General features: G+C 42.4%; 1 protein-coding gene across 18 annotated transcripts in view; it reads left to right on the top strand.

Moving 5' to 3' along the window:
- Nucleotides 1–19,401, top strand: part of EPB41L2 (erythrocyte membrane protein band 4.1 like 2) — a 261,971-nt gene that overhangs the window by 236,973 nt on the left and 5,597 nt on the right. For all 18 annotated transcript variants that reach the window (XM_030316339.1, XM_030316337.1, XM_030316332.1 and 15 more), the window contains 3 exons: nucleotides 1,196–1,294; nucleotides 3,109–3,189; nucleotides 7,059–7,168. In XM_030316339.1, coding sequence (XP_030172199.1) covers nucleotides 1,196–1,294; nucleotides 3,109–3,189; nucleotides 7,059–7,163 — 285 coding nt within the window. In that variant the 3' untranslated portion in view covers nucleotides 7,164–7,168. The remainder of the gene's footprint in view (nucleotides 1–1,195; nucleotides 1,295–3,108; nucleotides 3,190–7,058; nucleotides 7,169–19,401) is intronic.

Here is a 19,401-nt window from a genome sequence, read left to right as displayed (position 1 = left end):
AATTGATTCTGTAAAGACTTGAAATAAGCATTAAGATGTCTAACCATAATGGTAACAAAAAAGGGGAAAGTGTTCATCATATCAGAATGGAACTGTTTCTAAATTTGTACAACTACGTTCTTGACTGAGAAATTCGGTGTCCTTTGGTCGTATTGTACCATGGGGGAGGAGGGCAGGTTATGGCCCTCTCTCAAAATATTTTTTGAAAGGTTTAATTTGAGTGTGTTTAAATATTCCTCAAAATTATTTTTATAACTGTTATCCACATATGTGCATAGGTCCATATAAGCAAAAACAGGTTTCTTATGAATGGGTGCGGTAGGAGAGCATGTACTTGTGTGTCTGTAGTATAGTGAGAGGCCTAGTAAATACAGGTGCATGACCCAAGTGTGAGAGAAATTTTCCCATAACTTAGGCTCTGGGCTTTCTGGTTATTTCCTTGTGTCAGTGTCAGGAAGGGAGACCAGAATGGTGGTCATCACATATATTCATAGGCTATTCATTTGTTTCATATTTTTCCTGGTAAACTCTAGAACTTTCTACCATTTTTAGTATCAAAGGAAACAAGTTAAAACCTATTTAGATATATGCATGGGATTTATATATGATATAAATAGAGAACATGCATGCATACGTGTTAAAATATACATACCCCTATATATGCTCATAACAAACGATTACAGGAACAATGTCATTTAGAACAATCTACTAGAGATAAGCAAATAACCAAATCACGTAGGTTTAGTCTATCCCAGTCAGGTTCTGTTGCTTCTTAAATAAGAAAACGTTTATCTGTTTTTACCTGCCTGTGCTTAAAAAACAATGAACTCAGCACTTCTGGTCACTGTGGAAACTTCTCTGTCTGGTTCTCTAGTTTCTTTTTCTGTCTTCTGCAAAAGGCCTTCAGTCAAATTCTCTCCTGATTCCCTTGAAGCTTTCAGCCCCATTTTCTATGTGATTCTTCCTTTTTCTCCCTCCCAGGGTTTTGCTTCTCCACGTGTGTTTAGCCTTTGCGTTTACTCTCTTTGAATGCCAGCCAACCTCCTGCTCAGTAAATCTACAAAATGTGGCAGATAACATTTCCTGCTGATCTGGAAGAAGGATGCACATTCGATGGGCGAGGGGGGAAGCTCTTCTCTGACGACATAATGGAAATTAAGTGTTACTTTATATTTTTCCCCCTAACTGTCCAAAGATTGATGGCGGGGCTGGTGGTGACTCGGGGACGTTACTGACGGCACAGACCATCACATCTGAGTCCGTGTCGACGACGACGACAACACATATCACCAAGGTAAAGCAGCCCGTGGTGGTACATTGCAAACAGGATCTTTTCTGAATTGTTTCTTTGTTCCCATACACACTTCACAATAATACGCAGACAGTGCCAGTGGAGTAAAAATGCTTGGATTTAAAGTATCTGAGAAATTGGGCTCCACTGACAAATGTAGTTCTGTAAAGTACAAGGAGGTAAAAATATGTCCTGAATAACTATACATGAGACAGCTACAGGAGCAGAGAGAGAATGTGGTCCAAGTGGAGGCGTACGTTTGACAAGTACAAATCAACCCTCCTGACCGAAGCAAGTGAATGAAGACCCGTCATTCAAAATGTTCAGCAAGTTGTTCAAGTAATCGAATCTTCCCCTCATTGATTTAAGATGCTCCTACCGTGGCTAGGGAGCATTTTGCCAGATCATTCTCTCAGTCTCTAACACCAGATGACCAATGATTCTTAAAGTCTGGCTCCAGACTAGCAGCAGCAGTCATTCCTGTGTGAATCCCGTGGCCCCACTCCAGATCTGCAGAAACCCTGGCAGTGGCTGTAGGAGCCCTCCAGATGATTGTGATGCGTGCTGCCGTCCTCCGATTTCTAGCTCCAGCGTGATTTTCCCATGTTTCCCTCTGCTCCTACCTCTCATGTTTCATTAGCGCTTGAAGGTTTTAAATGTATCTTTTATGCCTGTCTCACCCTGTGTTTCAACCAGAAACTTTGTAAATTAAAAAACGCCACATAAACGCAAGGTGGTACTGATGCTCATTTTCAAGTGTATCCAGGGGCACCTTGGTGGCTCAGTCGGTTAAACGTCTGACTCTTGATTCCGACTCAGGTGATGATCTCACGGTTTGTGAGTTTGAGCCCCATGTTGGGCTCTGGGCTGACAGTGCAGAGCCTGCTTGGGATTTTCTCTCTCTCTCCCTCAAAATAAGCTTAAAAAAAAAAAAAGTATCCAGTTATCAAGGCTACTGATTACCTTGGTTCTTACATTAAAGTGCTATGACTTGTGACTTAGCGTATAACTTAACAGAGTTGCAGAGGTTGGGTGTGTGCTTTCTCAGGACTGTGCGGTATTTGTTCATAGTTCAGCGTCACAGCCACATGGTCTCTTCAGCCTCTATCGTGTCCCAGGCTGTGCCAGCTTGTTCCAAGCCAGTCACTCTGTGGCAGTTCACACAGGACCCTGCCCCATGTCCATTCGCACAGACTTTGTTAGCAGACACAGCCACATGCAGAATCTGTAATCAAATCAACATTGAGTGAATATCTTTATATCATCCTCCTGTACCTTCTGTATCTTAAACCAAATCCAAGTCTTTTTTTTTATTACTTCACTAAACCAAATGAACAGAATTACCAAATGGATTTGTATGACGAGAATCAAGCAGTCAAAACTATAACGTCAAGCAATTCTCAAACCTAAATCAAGTACCTAAATTGTTAGGATTCCTTGTAACTCTACATAAACCTAAGAATTATTTCTTCTTTCCTCCTTTAACAAGTGGGCCACTTGGGAGTAAAGAAATTCAGGGAAATTGTAATGGAATGTCCCAACAGAACTGTTTGGATTTCATGGCATCTGTCTTATCTTAATCTCACCTGAATCTTGATAAATTAGTTTTAAAGTTGCTTTCAGTTGAGGAATACTTACAGATGCTACCACTTTAACAATAGGAATCTCTATTGAGCTTAAAAATGGTGTTTCCAGAACATCAGTCTTCTCCACTCAGTGCACGTTGCCTTAACGATCAGAAGGTCTGAGTGTGCTCCGTTCTCTTTCCCCCCATTATGTATAAACATGATTTAATGATTGCTGTCTCCTCACTTTAGACTGTGAAAGGTGGAATATCTGAAACAAGAATTGAGAAACGCATCGTGATCACGGGAGATGCAGACATCGATCATGACCAGGTAAAGACCTGAAGTTCTGGTTCTGAAAGTGACCACGTCTCTAAGTTTGACATGTGCCGTCACATCCTGTCCCTGTGTCATTCCCCTTCTCCCAGTGCCTCCTGGAAGAATCTACGTCCTCAGCGTGGCACTGATGCTTCCCACGCTAGACACAGCCTGTCCTTTCAGCCTGCCTGATGCTGAACCCGCATAGGACATGGATTTGGCTGCTTATTTCACACTGGCTTTACATGCACTTTTGAGTCAAAGTAATGGAGAGGATTCCCGGCATCTATTAGGTATTCACATGGGCCTGGCCTAAAGTCAAATCATGGATTAAAGAATGAATGGCAGTTCAGTGACACTGGCTTTCCAAAGCTAAGTAAGAAAAGCCACCAAGTTTGACTTGTGCCTACTTTCAGGAACTTATAAAGTATTTTTCTTGTAGCCTCAGGAAAGTTGGACTCTTTACCACTAGATGTTTCCCCCAGTCATTACTATTATCGAGGGGTGGGGGAAGGAAATCTGAGGTCTCTTACAAAGTGGAAGATTACACGGATTCAGAAAAATGTTTGAAAGAATCATGCTTTCTTTCCAATGTTAGCTTGAGCAGAATGCGTGGCTTTAAAATCCAGGTGACGCATGGAACTGTTGGATACTTTGAGGGTGGCTTCAGTTTTAGGCTGCGGCCCCCAAGTGACGGGAGCTTTTTGTTTTGTCATTTTCTCAGTGATTTTAACTCCACTTTAAAGGAAACCAAGCTGTTTTCTTAATAACAACTCGCAGGAAAAGGAATGTTTAGTTGACCATCTTGGCCGGGGAGTAGGAGCAGATGATAGTTACCCAGCTTTGAGCACAATATCAACTTTAGGAAAGAGGATTTTAGAGGACAAAACTTCTCATTTAAAAAAAGCTCACTCTATGTGATCAAAGAGAGATTTTCTTCCATGCCTAAAAAGAAAATGACATTTTTTAAAACCCTGTAAACATGATTTTACTTACATATTTCCTAATGTGTTTCTTCATTCCTCGAGAGCTATCAGTGGTTCATGGGTTGTCCTGACCCCTGAACCTTGACTTTGTAATAGAGATTCCTAGTAGAGGACAATACCTGTGCCTGTTCTCCACGGGAAAATGAGTGACCCCGTGGAAACCAAGCTGCCAGTTCCCCAAAGGATTTCTTCCCTTCACTGGGGCAGTCTCTCCTACCCTGTCTCTCCACTGAACTTGTGCCCTTCCAGACTTTCTGATGTCACGTCTTCCCTTCAAGGATACTCTCAGGCTTTATTTCATGTGTATTCTTTTGTCTTTGACCTGAAAACTCAAATCTAGATAATACTGCTTCTGAACAGCAAATAATAAAAACATGGTCTGAAATTTAAGTACCAAAATAACACCTATTCCTGACTCTTAGATTAGGAAAAAACCCTGCAGCTTTACGTGTGACAGTAGGGACACGACCTTGTCGGTGTGATGTCATGCTTCAGCCCATTTTAAACCCAGGGTCAGATACCCCATATGAAGAGAACAGATACTTTTTTGTAACGTTTTCATGTTTTAATTCTAAGATGCATAAACTTGTTAGAGTACATTTAATTGTGGCTTCTGGTATGCTTGTCACCAGAAGCTGATGAAGCTCCCTCTCCCTTTTAGCCTGTAATGAGACCATGCAAGTATTTAAAATTAGAGTGAAATCACTTCCCTGCCAAAAAACTGAAACTGATCACATAGTGACTTGAATATCATTGACCCATTTTTCGGTTCCTTTCTGTACATTAAAAGAATTTTAATAGTGGAAAGAAACCCTTCCTCTGAGCAAGATAGAAAAAAAGGGAATCTCTTTTGTGTTGGCAGATTAAAGAGGCATGCATTTAGGACACTTGCTTTGCGGGTGGTGCACCTGTGTGTGTCCCGATGCCCCGCTGTGTACCAGAGACATAGGACACTGCAGTTACCCACCAGAGTGTGTTTCTTTCCAATAAAATAACTTCCTAGTTTGCAGGATGATGTGAGATAGTTCTCTCACAATCTTTACTGTTGCTATAATAAATTAACATTTTACAGTATTTAATTTCATACACTGGTACTACAGACTGAACGGAACTAATGGTAAACAGATTTCAAATGTGCTTGAAGACGATTAAGCAGTTTTTGGTTTCCCTACTTTTCTGCTCATTGAAGCATGTTTCACACGTGCTCCCTTCCCTTGGGCATCATTTTCTATTTCCCCTTTCACATTTGTACTAGTTTAATGTAGGCAAACCTGCGTAACGAACATGAATTAAAAAGTATCTGACAGGTTGTCTGTAGCTACGTTTGGCTCCCATCAGAGCTGTCCTTCTCCCAAATTGGATTCCAGAAACCAACATGGAGTAGACCGTTTTGATTGTTCTGATCTCTCACTTCCCTCTGAACACACAAATGCAGAGCCGCTCTGCTGTTCCCCGTCTCCCATCCCCTTTCCCATCTCAGCCATAGAGACACAGAAACATTTTTGACCTCCTCTGAGATAAGCCGCTGCCCTTCTCCCCACCTGTCTTGCCTTCCGGCCCTCAGACTCCCACAACCTGACAAACACTTGGGCTGCTCAAATCGGAGAGTCCCCTGGTTGAGTTCTCTCTTGCCCTGACACAGGTGGGTCACCAGTTTGTTCCCTAGTGGAAATTCGAGCACCCTCAACTGTCTTCCAAGCTTCTGTGTAAAAATTTTGGGCATAAAAACAATTTCTTTGCAGCTTTACCTTTCTGTGTGTGTGGAATGAGGCTCGGGGTTTTGTTCAGTAACCTTTCAGCTGACAGAATCTGTACCACAAACAACAAATGCGGTTGTGCCCTTCAGCAGATGACAGAGAAACAGGAAAACTTGGGCTGCTTCTTTCAAAGGCATAGTGTCCATATGAGATATGGTGCTTTCCATCCTTGAAGCCTTCCCTTTCTGTTCCAGAATTCTTTCTTAGATTTTGAGTGGTGTTTTATGGGTGTTTTACTTTCTCCCCTTTAAACACCTTTCCCTCAGAAAAATAGGATCTTTCCACTCTGTCACAACACTTGTATGCAGCTTGCTTTCTGATAAAATACAAAGAAACTTCGTTTTCTCACCGTGCGGTCTGGGAAGAGCCTAGGAGCCAGTGGAGTGGCGTCCCAGTCTTGCTCCTGCCCTGTGGCCCAGCCGCAGGATGGCCTCAAGCACGGCCTGTTGACCTTTGTGCCTTCAGTGTTTTCGACTGTAAAATAGAGACCTGTACTTGCTGAAGAGTAGTCTGTCTCTGTCCTTTCACTTTGCAATTGTATGTTATCAGTGTTGCTGCCATTTTTATTGTTCTGTGCCCTAGAAGTTTATAGATCTTTTTCCTGCAACATAACAGCTCAACAAACATCTTACCTCAAACAGCTAGTGAGAAACCACAAGGGTAGCTTGTGGTCTAGTCTGGTTTGGTCTGGTCCTGTGTCTTGGCATTTGAGCTGTGTGACAGCAAGTACCCGTGGGTGAATAGACAGGCTGTTACATCATTCCTCCAATCTGCACAGTGAACCTCAAAATGATCCTCACGACCTTAGCGTTAGTCTCAGGTTACAGGTGAGAATATGAAGATCAGAGAAGATCTGTTTTCTCCAAGTCTCGTGGCGAGTACGGGGCTGGGCTTCAGAGTCTGCATGTCTCTTGTACGTGTATCATTTGAAAAGACTGGGGGGGAAATGGGAAATTTGGGGAAGTGAGAAGCATTCTCTAAAAAGAATTATGAGCCCACTTAAAATCCCTGCTCCCTCAAAGAAAGCAATAAAGCCATCTTTGCTTGCCATGGAATCCCAGTTGATCAGCGTACGTCTGTCTTCCCAACCCGGGAAGCAGCCCGTTGCTGTGCTCACAGTGCTCTCTCCTGACTCTGGCAGGCGCTGGCCCAGGCCATCAGGGAAGCCAGAGAGCAGCACCCCGACATGTCGGTTACGAGAGTGGTGGTGCACAAAGAGACGGAGTTGGAGGAAGGGGAAGAGTAAGTAAGGTAAGCGTCTGTATCCTCTGGGGCTTCTGTCTTGACCGTTTGCGCTCCTCAACCCGCCGAGGGACGTGAAATGTACTCCCTCACGGTCTGTCTCCTGTGGTCCATGTGATTTTTTCAAACTTTATTATCCCAAATATATCTACTCACATTACCTGCATATAGTTATTAACTCTGCTGTCCAATGGGCATGTAATGTTAATAACTGTCATGTACTGAGGGCTGCTAATAATTGACATGTCTATATTGCTTTACTGTTTGCAAAGTATATCAGTATAGGGGCGCTTGGGTGGCTCAGGCGGTTAGGTGTCCGATTTCAGCTCAGGTAATGATCTCACAGCTCATGAGTTCAAGCCCTGCATCAGGCTCTGTACTGACAGCTCAGAGCCTGGAGCCTGCTTCTGATTCTGTCTCTCCCTCTCTCTCTGCCCCTCCCCCACTCACACCCACTGTCTCCCCCACCCACTGTCTCTCTCTGTCTCGTCTCTCTCTGAAAAATAAATAAAAACATTAAAAAATAAAATAAAATTTATATGTAGATATAAAAAAACCAAACCAAAGTATATCAGTATAGGTTGTCTTAATTGACATTTACGATGACCCTTTGAAGAAGGTGCTATTGCCTTCATTTAGATGAGGCGTTTTTATTGTAGGGGGCACAAAAGGGAGATGAGTTAATTCCTTTAAATATACATGAAAAATTATATATTAGAGAATGAACCAAAAAGGAAAAGATTGCTTTGGCTATATAAAAAATTTAAAACTTAAACCAAAGTAGAAGATAAATGACAAAGTTCAATATGCCTGGCAGAGAAGGAGTCAATATCCTGAATATATTATGAACTTTTGGGTCTCATCAAAAAATTTAAGCATGTAAGTAGAAAAATGGGCAAAGAATTAAGTAAACCACATAGAAACTAAGTGAACAATAAACAAAAAATGTTCAGCCTCACTATTTAAATCAATACAAATTAAAAATTTAGTGTTCAAGTTTTCGCTTATAAATCTGGCAAATTTTGTTTTTAACTAGTGTTGGGGAGGTTAAGAGAGGAAAAATAATAGTCCTGTGCAGCTTTATAAATTAGTAATATTTCCTAGAGAACAATTTGGCAAAACCTACATTAAAGGTACCTACCATTTAAACCATTGTTAAGAATTTATCTTAAATAATCAGAGATGTATACAAAGATTTACTTACAAGAGTATTTATCATATATATGTATATATATGTGCGTATGTGTGTATATATATGTATATATATGTATATATTTGCGTGTGTATATATATGTGTGTATATATATACACACACACACACATATATATATATATATATGTATATATATATATATATATATCCGAACACACACAGTCACACGGACAGTGTAAATGGCCAACAGTAGGGATTGGTTATATCTTAGGCTGTTTCCATGTGATGACTAAAGTATAGCCACTAAAAGTTGTGCTAAAGAATTCTTAGTGAAATGGGTAAATGTTCATAATTACGTTTGTATTAGGGTTTTAAAAGGTAGGTTTTTTGCATAGCACATATACCACGTTGCTTTTTTGTTTTTAAAATGCTTTTACACTGATCGGTTAATGGATACATACCTCACAGGAATGCCGGTCACAGAATACACCTCGTGGTCAGGCCAGTTGTCTTACACAGAAGTGATGGCTCCCATGCTTGCTCAAACTCCCCTCTGATGTTTTAGTTTATACTGAACTAATACGAAATGACCTATAACTTTCTCATTCTTACTGATCTTGATGGATTCTGGATTCTAATCCTTTGTTACGGATTTATGTGTTGCAGATATCTTCGGGTTTGTGGTTTGTCTTTTATTTTAAGTAGAGGTCAATATAGTTAGTATATTGAATGTAGTTATTAATAGAGTTAATACAGTTTAATTACCACGCTTTTCTTTATGGCTTATGCTCTTTCCATACCCTGAGGTGTTAAAGATACTATTGATCAAAGCATGTTAATGTTGCCTTCCATAGATCAATCCTTAATCCATAAGAAATCGGTTTTTCTGTGTGATAAGAAACAGTGATCGTTTGTTTCCTTTATAAGTACCAGCATTCCAGCCCTGTTTATTGAAGAGCCCATCCTTTCCCTCTGTAATCTGCAGGTCATGTATCAGTTTTCTTGTATACGTGGGGATGTTTCTTGGTACTTGTTTCCTGTGTCTATCTCTGCTCCAATGCCATACTGCCTCAATTATTATAGCTTTAAAATGAGTCTTGATATCTGGTAGGATGTGTCTCCCAATTGTGCTTTTTCGAGTGTCTTTATTCTGGGCTCCTGGTGTTCCATATAAATTTCAGAATCGGATTGTTGAGTTCTAAGATAATCCTATGGTATTTTAATTGGAACTGCACCCACTTTGTAGCTCAGTATGGTGAGAATTACATCTTTATGATATTAAAGCTTCTTTCCCACAAATGTAAAATATCTCTCTCCATTTATAGGTGTTCTTTGATGTCTTCCAACCAACTTGTGTAACTTTCTTACCCAAAAGAGGTCTTATGAATCTTCTCTAGCTGTTGCTGGTTTAGGAAGACACAATTGACTTTTCAATATTTGTCTTACAAGTTTTAATGTGAATTGGTCATATCAGTTATTCCTAGCACCTTTTACTCATTTTTTTCAGTGGGTGTGTGTCCACACGTGCACACGCGCGTACACACACACACACAGCTTTTGAAGTTTGACTCTCAGAGGACCTCTTTTATAAGCAGCTTTGTGAAACAGATTTAGGAGGTTAAAATGTAAATTCACGTGTAAGGTGAGCAAACTAGGTAAATTTGGAAAGATTCATCCATCCATTCAAAAAAATCCTTAATGAGTACCAAAGTGTTCTAGGGTAGAGCTTAGGCACTGAGGATTCAAATTGTCAAATTGGTAAACAAAACAAACATGGTCCCCTTCCTCGGGAAGGATCCGCTCCAGGAAGGGAGGTGCAAATATGAGCAAACGAAATGTAATTGCAGATGTGCTCACTGCTCTAAGGAAGTAATGCAGTAGGAGAGAGCCAAATACTGTAAATTTAACCTTTTACTTGAGAAACCGAGTTTGAGTGAAATCTGAAGGACAAATCGGAGTTACCCGTGTCTGCAGCCATCTAAGCATCCCCACCCCCCGCTGGCTGCAGTTTGTTCTTGAACACTGTCCCTTGCCTGGTGCCTGTTGAGGCTGAGAGGAGGAGTGTGTCTGAACCCCTTCAGCTGCTCTCCACCTGCCCTGCCAGGATCCCACAGAGGCAGCCAGGTGGGCAGAGGCAAAGAGCAGGACCAGAAAAGAAGAAATAACTACCGATGATATATCTGCCCCATCTCCCTTTCTCAGACGCGAGCAGCTCTCCTCCTGATCTGACCCGACCTCTTCCTTTAGAGTAGCTCTGAGCTTTTGATCAAGCGTTGAAAGTAGGGGAGAGGGGAGCAAATGGAAGATGGTGAAAGAGGAACCCGCAGAGGGCTGAACCTCCCGAGGCCGGCACTCGGCTGCAGGTTGGGCGGCTGTGAGGCAGAGAGGAGTGAGCACGGTCCGGGAAGAAGGGAAACACACAACGCATGGGGAACTTCACTACTTCTTTGTAACTTTTTATTTTTATGTTGTGTTAAGGACGACTCCCTCCTGCCATTTTATCCTAAATGCATGTTTCCGAGCCCTCAAATGGACACAAAATGTTAATGGCCTTGTCACCACTAGACTGGTGCTCCCTGACTGTCCTGATGAGGAGGAAGAGTCCCACTGGATGGTTTGGTCTGTGTGGCCTCAAAAAAATGAGCCCCAGGAGGGGGAGCTCGTGACTTTGCCTCAGCTGGCACCATGACCTCTCTCAGCCCAGACTTCAAACAAGTCCCTGTGGCTCCTGGAATAATCCCTCATGTAGGATAAAAAGCAGACAATGCCTCCTTCTCTTCTGAAAGCAGTGAGCAGCCAGAGGAGGAAATGATGGAGGAGCAGCCTCTCGTCCATTCATTCGTTTTACTCGCTTGTTTTCTTGTTTGTTACACCAGATCTATGGAACGCCCTTTGGGTATCCCCAAATGTGTACCATGGACTTTGAAATCAAACAAGTTCCGCATTCACAATAAATCATTATAGTAAAAGAGGGTCTCTAGTTTGAGGATATGTTCTGAGCTGAGTTTGGCGGGAACAAAAATCTGTGCATGAGGATGGGGCTTCTCACCTGAGCCTCCAGGAAAGTCGGAATAGCTGGATGAAGAAAGGCATGGAAGAAGCCATTCCAGGCAAGATCTGGTACTGTGAACCTGACCCTCTACAAAGGGTACACCATCAGGCACAGCTGGGTTGCAGGACACGTGTAGGAAGGAGAGTGATGGAAGGTGAGGGGGTGCAGAGAGGCAGAGGCCCAAGCGTAGAGGGTCTTATGGGCCACGCTAAAGAGGCTAAGCTTTATCCAGAGAAGAAGGTGTGCCTCATGTATTTGAGAGATGGTAAGGAGATAGAGGCTTCTGACTTGGTGACTGCACGGGGATATGGAGGTTTGTGAGTTGGGAAGATTGAGCAGGGGAGAATCCCATGTTTCTGGCTTGAGCCAATGAGTTGATGGTGGTACCTGTAATTTCATGTATTCGTGGGATACGTGTGTTATTTCCATATGTCATGTGCAGTAGGGCCAGTCTTCTTGGCTTAGCTGTCTTTTTTTTTTTTAATTTTTTTTAACATTTATTTATTACTGAGGCACAGAAAACACAGAGTGTGAGCAGGGGAGGGGCAGAGAGAGGGGGAGACACAGAATCTGAAGCAGGCTCCAGGCTCTGAGCTGCCAGCACAGAGCCCGACTCGGGGCTCAAACTCACAAACTGCAAAAACGTGACCTGAGCCGAAGCCAGTCACTTAACCAGCTGAGCCACCCAGGCGCCCTTGGCTTAGCTGTCTTAAAGCAAGGTGTATTTTTTGTTCTTGGTACTGTAGGAGAGAGCACCTGCCTTAGGCATTCTGGAGGGAGTTTGGCAGTGAATTTGTAAGGCCCTGTCTTACACACACGCCCACAGCAGGGTTATTTGGAAATTTACCGGGTGGTCTGCTTGTTAAGAGGAAATATAGCATAGCAGATCTTCTGGGTTCAAATCTGTCTCCTAGGTGTGTGACCTGTGTGGGCTCTTTCACTTTTCTGTGTATCTGTTCTGCCACGTGTGAACTGAGGATGGTAATAGAATATACAAAAGAGTTTCCTTCCAAGGCACGTTGTAAGAACTTTTTGTAGCCTCTAGAGTCAGCTTTGAACCCTTCTTGCTCTTAGGAATAAAATAAAAGTTGGAATATTCTACCCCACACATGTTGAGTTTGAGCTGCACGTGAGAGGTCTATGTGCACGTGGAGAGGTCCAGGAAGTTGCCAGGAGCTTTGAGAGAAATCACAACAGGCTTCTGAGCAGGAAGGGGAGGCCTGCAGGTCATGTGAATGTGTGCTCTAGTGAGGAAGCCTTTGGTTTGAGTGACCTGAGTCAGGTCAGAGGGGATGTAACAGGAGGAGAGGGGAAAGTAGGAAGACCATGAGGACAAAAGGGTGTCATGAAAGCTGCAGAAGAGAACTCCAAGAAGGAGAGAGTAAGTATTAAATATGGCAAAGAAATTAAGTGGACATGTCCTCTGCACTCGTTGGTACGAAATCAGCCTGGGGATTTGTCACAGCTGCCTCAGTCCGGTAGTGAAATGGAGCCCTGTAACAGGTTGAGGACATAAGGATTTCGCATGGAGAGTGCTTTCAAGAAGCTGACAACACAGCAATGGGGCCTTTGGCTTTTCTGTGCACTTGTTATCCAAGAAGATGGAGAGCACTGTACCGGGTTTCATAGAGCCACGAGAACTAGCGCTGGGATTACCCCAAACCCGGTAAATCCATCCTTCCTTTGAGGTAGACCTTGAGTCCCAATCTCCCTCCCACATTAAATAACTCTAAGTTAGTGCTGTTGCTTCCTGTGCTGTTGGGCATCCATGAATACTGATTTCTAAATAAGATCACGTTGTGTCCAAGCTAACCTTTCAGAGTCCAGGTGATATTCAGGATTTCAAAATGAACCCGAAAGCCAAACAGGAAATTAGCATTCATTATCTAACTGCTTCACAGGAGAGAAGAGCCACATTGGCTGAACTGGTAGCCAAACTGAGTTCTAGCTAATTACATGTGGGCCCTGATGGGCATCACTCTGTTTTTAAAAGGGGAAGCACAAACCCATTGACTTCCAGATGACTGTTTCCAGTTCAGGAGCCAGGAGTTCTTCCAGCATATCAACCGTGTTGCATTTTCATTTTATTCCCTTTGCCTCATTTGTGCTAGTCTCATACCTAAAATTAGCATTAGTTTTCAGTGTAGATTAATCAAACCTAACATGAAGATTTGTACAGAGACTTCGAAAGCCATTTTGGACTTCGTGGCTTTCAGGCACAGCCAGTTTTCACTTTGCAGTGCTGTGGAATGTTGCGTTTAACATTTAAAGCCGGCAGGTGCTATCAAGGAGTCAGCTCCAATAGACTTGAACTGCCCAACAGAAGAGGCACTGGACACCACTGCTGTTGTGCATTCGTTAGCGCCTGGTAGCCACTAATTTCCCAGGGTTTGCCCTTGGACAGAATTACTATTCACTATTGTTTTTGAAGATGAAATGATCTTTATTGGTTTTTTTTCCCGGTAATAATAGAGGCAATTACAAATTTTTAAAAAGGGAGGGATAGCAGAAAGTGCAAGTGACCCATAATTCCTCTGCTCCTGGAGGTCGATAATTCCCTTTCACAGTGTCTCTGTGTGAACACGTACACAGTCACGCATTCCCACCTCTATTTGTGTAGGCTCCTACTGTTGACTCTGTTATATAGCCTGTTTGTCCCCCCTCCACTTAACGATACATTGCAGATAACCTTCCTTGCCATTATCTCATCGTTTTTCAATAGCCACTGAATGGATGCACGAGGGTTTACGTGACACCTGTTAATGGACATTTAGGTTATTCCTCTGTTTTCACAGTTAAACCCAGCTGCAAAGATGACACTTGTGTGTACATTTTGGGGGCATGGATTTCATTGTTTTCTAAGTGATAATGTTTTTAGAATTCTGCTTAGAGTTGGTCTGCCACCCAGGGTTTCGTTTTTTTTTTTTTTTTTTTTTTAATTTTTTAAAATGTTTTACATTGAGGGAGAGAGAGACAGAGCATCAGCAGGGGAGGAGCAGAGAGAGAGAGGGAGACACAGAATCCAAAGCAGACTCCAGGCTCTGAGCTGTCAGCACAGAGCTCGACGCGGGGCTCGAATTCACAAACCACTAGATCATGACCTGATCCGAAGTCAGACGCTTAACTGACTGAGCCACCCAGGCGCCCCACAATGGTTTCTTTTGGGTATATTGCCTGCCTGTCCTGAAAGGTTCTATCAAGTTAGACTCCCACTTAAATTTATGAGCAACCTGTTTTCCTACACCTCTGTGACATTAAAGATTGTAAAACATTTAAGAAATCTTTGCCAATCTGGTGAGGAAAGAGCATTTGCCCCCCCCCCCTTTTTTGTGTATTTCTTTTCTTTTTTTTTTAATTGCTAGTGAAGCTAAAATACACATACACCTCACAATTTTCATTTCTTTGAGTTGCCAGTTTTTTCCCCCTTTTTCTGTTCAGGTGTTTATTATCTCTTACAGATTTATTAAGGTTATTAACCTCTTAGTCACAAATACTGCATATTTTTTCCAGTTTTTCATTGAGAATTAAAAATAGCCTCAAAGGGGTGGGGAGGCTGAGGCAAAATTGGCAAATTAGAGTCATGAAGGTGATACCCAAAGTTTTGGTTTTTGGCCCAAACAGTATTTTTTTAGAACTTGGATTAATGGTGCTTAAAATGGGAAGGCTTTGAACGACTTCAGAAACATGAGAAACTCTGCTGCCTGTCATGGCGGCAAAGGCTGAGGAGGCGCTGCCCCCCTCAGATGAGGGGAGAGCTCTGGGTCCCCAGCGGCTCTTCATGCTGAGGCCCTTGGTACCCAGTCTCCCTACTGATGTGTTCAGCCGCCGGCCTCTGAGGAGGTGGGCCTGACATTGTGCCTTTATTATACCCGAGACAAGGGCGCATTGAAGAGTATGAAAGTTAAAAGAATATTCAATCTTAAACTGCTTGTAGATCATCTTCTCTCAACCCCTCCCCCTCCTTTTTAAATGAGGAACTAGAATCCTAGAGAATAAAGTAATTTGCAAAGGTCATTTCTACTCAGGAATCCTAAATGCCATCCATGTGTAGAGCTAAGTATAGTTTCGTCTGTCTGAATAACTTCTCCCATGTTAGTCATCCCAGATACTGTTTTTTAAAAATGTAAATTTGTGGGTGGAATTAGGAGAGAATTTTGCTATGGTAACCGATGAGTGCGAGTGAGTGCGTGTGTGTGTTTTAGATACTCCTGACCCCATGAGAATTACATTCAGTGACTTATTGGCCCTATGTTGATGTAACGCTTATGGATGAAAATAGTTCCGTTAGCCTTAGAGCAAGTGGGAATCTCGATTTGTCCAGTACGATAGCCAGTACTCACATGTGGCTACTTAAAATATGAAAAATACTTCCCAATTGATGTACTGTAAGTACAAAATAACATACTGGATTCTGAAGATGTGGGGGGAAAATGTAAACTAATAGTAAGCTAGAGAGTTGGGTCTAGAGATGAATTCTTTTGATTCCCACTAACCTTCCTGTTTAAAGAAAACGCAAAATAAATACTTAGTAAGTTCTGTTCGTATATGCTTTCAAAGTTTTTTTTTTTCCCTAAAAGATATAAGGGGTTTTGATACTATTTTTTTAAGTGCAACTTTTATTTGATGCCACAGAGAAATGTTTTCTCATCTCCTTGTCTTAATGAACCTAATATTGATACAGGCCTAGCTAGAATACCGGATACTGAGTATATCCTTTCTCTAGTCCACTTGTAATGTAAACGAAGCTTTAAGATTTTGTAAAATGCTTTCACATCAAGTTCCCACAAGATTTAAACCTAGCAGAGTGAACCAGAAGATCTTATTCCAGCTTTCGGGCCAAATACTAACTACTCTTAGAAATCTTTGTCAGAGGGGCGCCTGGGTGGCGCAGTCGGTTAAGCGTCTGACTTCAGCCAGGTCACGATCTCGCGGTCCGTGAGTTCGAGCCCCGCGTCGGGCTCTGGGCTGATGGCTCGGAGCCTGGAGCCTGTTTCCGATTCTGTGTCTCCCTCTCTCTCTGCCCCTCCCCCGTTCATGCTCTGTCTCTCTCTGTCCCAAAAAAATAAATAAAAAAAAACGTTGGAAAAAAAAAAAAAAGAAATCTTTGTCAGAGCTTCAAAGATTTAGGAAAGCCAGGTTCTTAAAGAAGGCAGAGTCCTCCCAAGATATTATAGGTGTAGTTATTTAACAAAAGAGAACAGAAGAAGCAAACCAGTTCCCCCCCCCCTCCCGAACCCCTGCTCTTCAGGCTTGCCTTGCAGATCTGTCCCTGTTACATTCACTCGTGGATTCATCAGTGGGTACCATTGTGAAAGGACCACGTTCAAAGCACTATGATAGTTGTTGGGAGAAGGAGGTAAAAGCATAGGAACGCGAATGCTAATAATATAGAGAGTAAAAAATAGTGTTTTAAGAGTAGCCTTCGTAAAGGGCTGTGAAAGTTGACTGGAGGAGAGACAGTTTCTGATGGGCATTTCCGAGAAGACCTCCCTGAAAAGGCAACAGGAAGCCACTCTGTGCAGAGTGCTGGGGAGGATTCGAACAGATGGAGGCGAGCAGAGAGGAAAGAGCGTGTGGAGAAGCAAGGGGATGGTATCAGGAAGAGCAAATCCTACACGTGGATGTGTGTTGAGGTCTCCGCAGACCTGGAAAGACTTGTCAACGGCAAATTGCAGATGGAAGGTCCTGACCTTGCGTGTCAGTACCTCAGATTAGACTTTGCTGTGTAGGTCATCTGCACACGGTACGTGAGTAGGGGAAGGGCATGTTCGGCACTGTTCTTCAGGAAGGTCAAATCCCTCAGGAGAGTGTGGGGTTGACTGAAAGCATGCTAGATTAGGTGAAGCGTCCTATAAGGGAACCATTACATCGGTTGGAGCAATTATTAACAGGGAAACCGACACAGTCTTCAGTGTCTGTCTTCAAGAGTAGAACAGAACTTAAGGTGAAAGCAAACCCAACAAAATTTGAAATCTCCTCTATGAAAATCTATAAAAATAATACTGGCTACCATTCATTGGTTGCCTGCTCTGTGCCCCGCTTTGTTTGAGAACTTTGCCAACTAGTTTGAGAACTAGTTCTTACGGCTATTTTAGGTGTCGACGAGGACACACGGAGGCCTAGAGAAGTTAAGTCTCTCACCTAAGTCCCACAGATGGTGAGTGACAGAGCTCGACTGACCCACAGTCAGTCTGAATCCACACTACATGCTGCTTTGCAGAAGGCTTCATGACGGGAATCTTTCAAATAACAGACTCCCACCAATGTACTTGAAACATGATTCATTTTAGAAAAATTTTGTGCAAAAGGTCTTTGAGGTTGCAGCTATGATACAAAGCTAAGTGAATAAGTAAATCCATATTTTATAAAATAACGGTGTTTAAAAATGAGGTAAAATTGATGTTTTCATTTGACAGGATGTTCTGAAATTGCTGTGTGGTAGTAATTCTTTAATAGGGACTTCAATGTGTCAAGTATAAAGATTCCAATAGAAAAATTACTGTGGGTTTTAGGGGCGCCTGGCTGGCTCAGTCGTTTTAAGCATCTGACTCTTGCTCTCAAGTCAGGTCATGATCTCATGGTTTGGGAGTTAGAGACCCATGTCAGGCTCTGTGCTGACAGTGCAGAGCCTGCTTGGGATTCTGTCTCTCTCCCTCTCTCTCTGCTACCTCTCCTGCTCACGCTTTCTCCCTCCCTCCCTCTCAAAAATAAATATTAAAAAAATTTACTGTTAGGTTTAAAGAAAACTCCATTAACTGGCCTGCTGGCATCCCTAATATCACTCCCTTACTGTCCTCAAAGATAAGGGAGTGTAATTGGCTCAAAGCCTAAAGAGAGCTTTGGCCATTTACAGTGTGGAAGGAAAGAAGGTGCTCTTCCTGACACCTCCCTCTGGAACGGGAATGAGTTGTGTGCGAAAGTCAGGCGTGGGTTTTTGTTTTGTTTTGTTTTGTTTTTAACAAATGGAAATTTGGAGAAAGCATCTCAAAATTGACTCTTGAAAGCAAAAATACTGAAGTAAATCGATGTGATTTTAGCAAACTCTGAACTTTTTTCTTTGAAGTGAAGTTGTGTTAGCGTGTACGTTATCGAGCGCAATATAGTTGGCACTCAGAAGAGACAGAGATGGGGGTGGAAGGCAACCAGGTCCAAGACCTGAAGGTGAGACCAGAGTCTCCCGGGGGCCACTGGAGAGCCTCTTGAGGTGAGTGGCACCATAGCAGCATTAGTATGTTCAGGCAAAGCAGGTGAAGCAAAGTTATTTCCCTGAACTGTTTGTTGAACAGGTGCTGACCTGTTGACCATTTGACCAAAAAGGAAAAACAACAACAATAACACAACAACAGTAGATTTATTTTTTCCTTCAAATTCAGCAGGCACACAGATATCCACGAGAGAAGGAAACAGTGATAGGTTAGGGACAGCAGAGGCTACACAAGCAATTTCTAAGGTTGATGGTCCTCAGACACTTTACTCTCTTAAATATTACCAAAGAACCCAAAGAGCTTTTGTCGGAGTGAAGTATATCTACCAAAATTCACCCTAGTAAAAATCAAGATTATTGAAATTTACCACATTACAAATTAAACAGAACAAATGTAAAATATTTATTAAAATAGCTCAAAATAATCACTTAGTGAAAGAAGCGTGTCTGAAAGGCTACAGGTAGTGTGCGGTTCCAATGATATGAAATCCTGGAAGAGGCACAATGAGTGAGACACTAAAAACAGTGGTTGTCACTGATCTCATAAGAGTCTTTAAATATTGGGAAGCTGTCAAGCTCATGGTGGCCGGACTAGTTTTCCAAAATCCCAGTTTCACCTCAAAGCTTGAATTTTATCACCAGCCACAAGTATCGTCCATTGTTTTCCTTGAAATGACAGGCTCACCTCATTTTCAAGAAAATGCCTGCCAAATTGAATAACATGGTTTGTCGTTCAGTAATTCTCAAATAAAAAAGGTGGTTATGAAAAAGCAGCCTCTTCAATTCACAATCCAAGCAGGACTTGTTTTCTCTAGACATCCACCATCCATCTG

Source organism: Lynx canadensis, chromosome B2 (genome assembly GCF_007474595.2).
Source record: "Lynx canadensis isolate LIC74 chromosome B2, mLynCan4.pri.v2, whole genome shotgun sequence".
Lineage (NCBI taxonomy): Eukaryota > Metazoa > Chordata > Mammalia > Carnivora > Felidae > Lynx > Lynx canadensis.
This window is presented reverse-complemented; position numbering and strand designations above follow the sequence as displayed.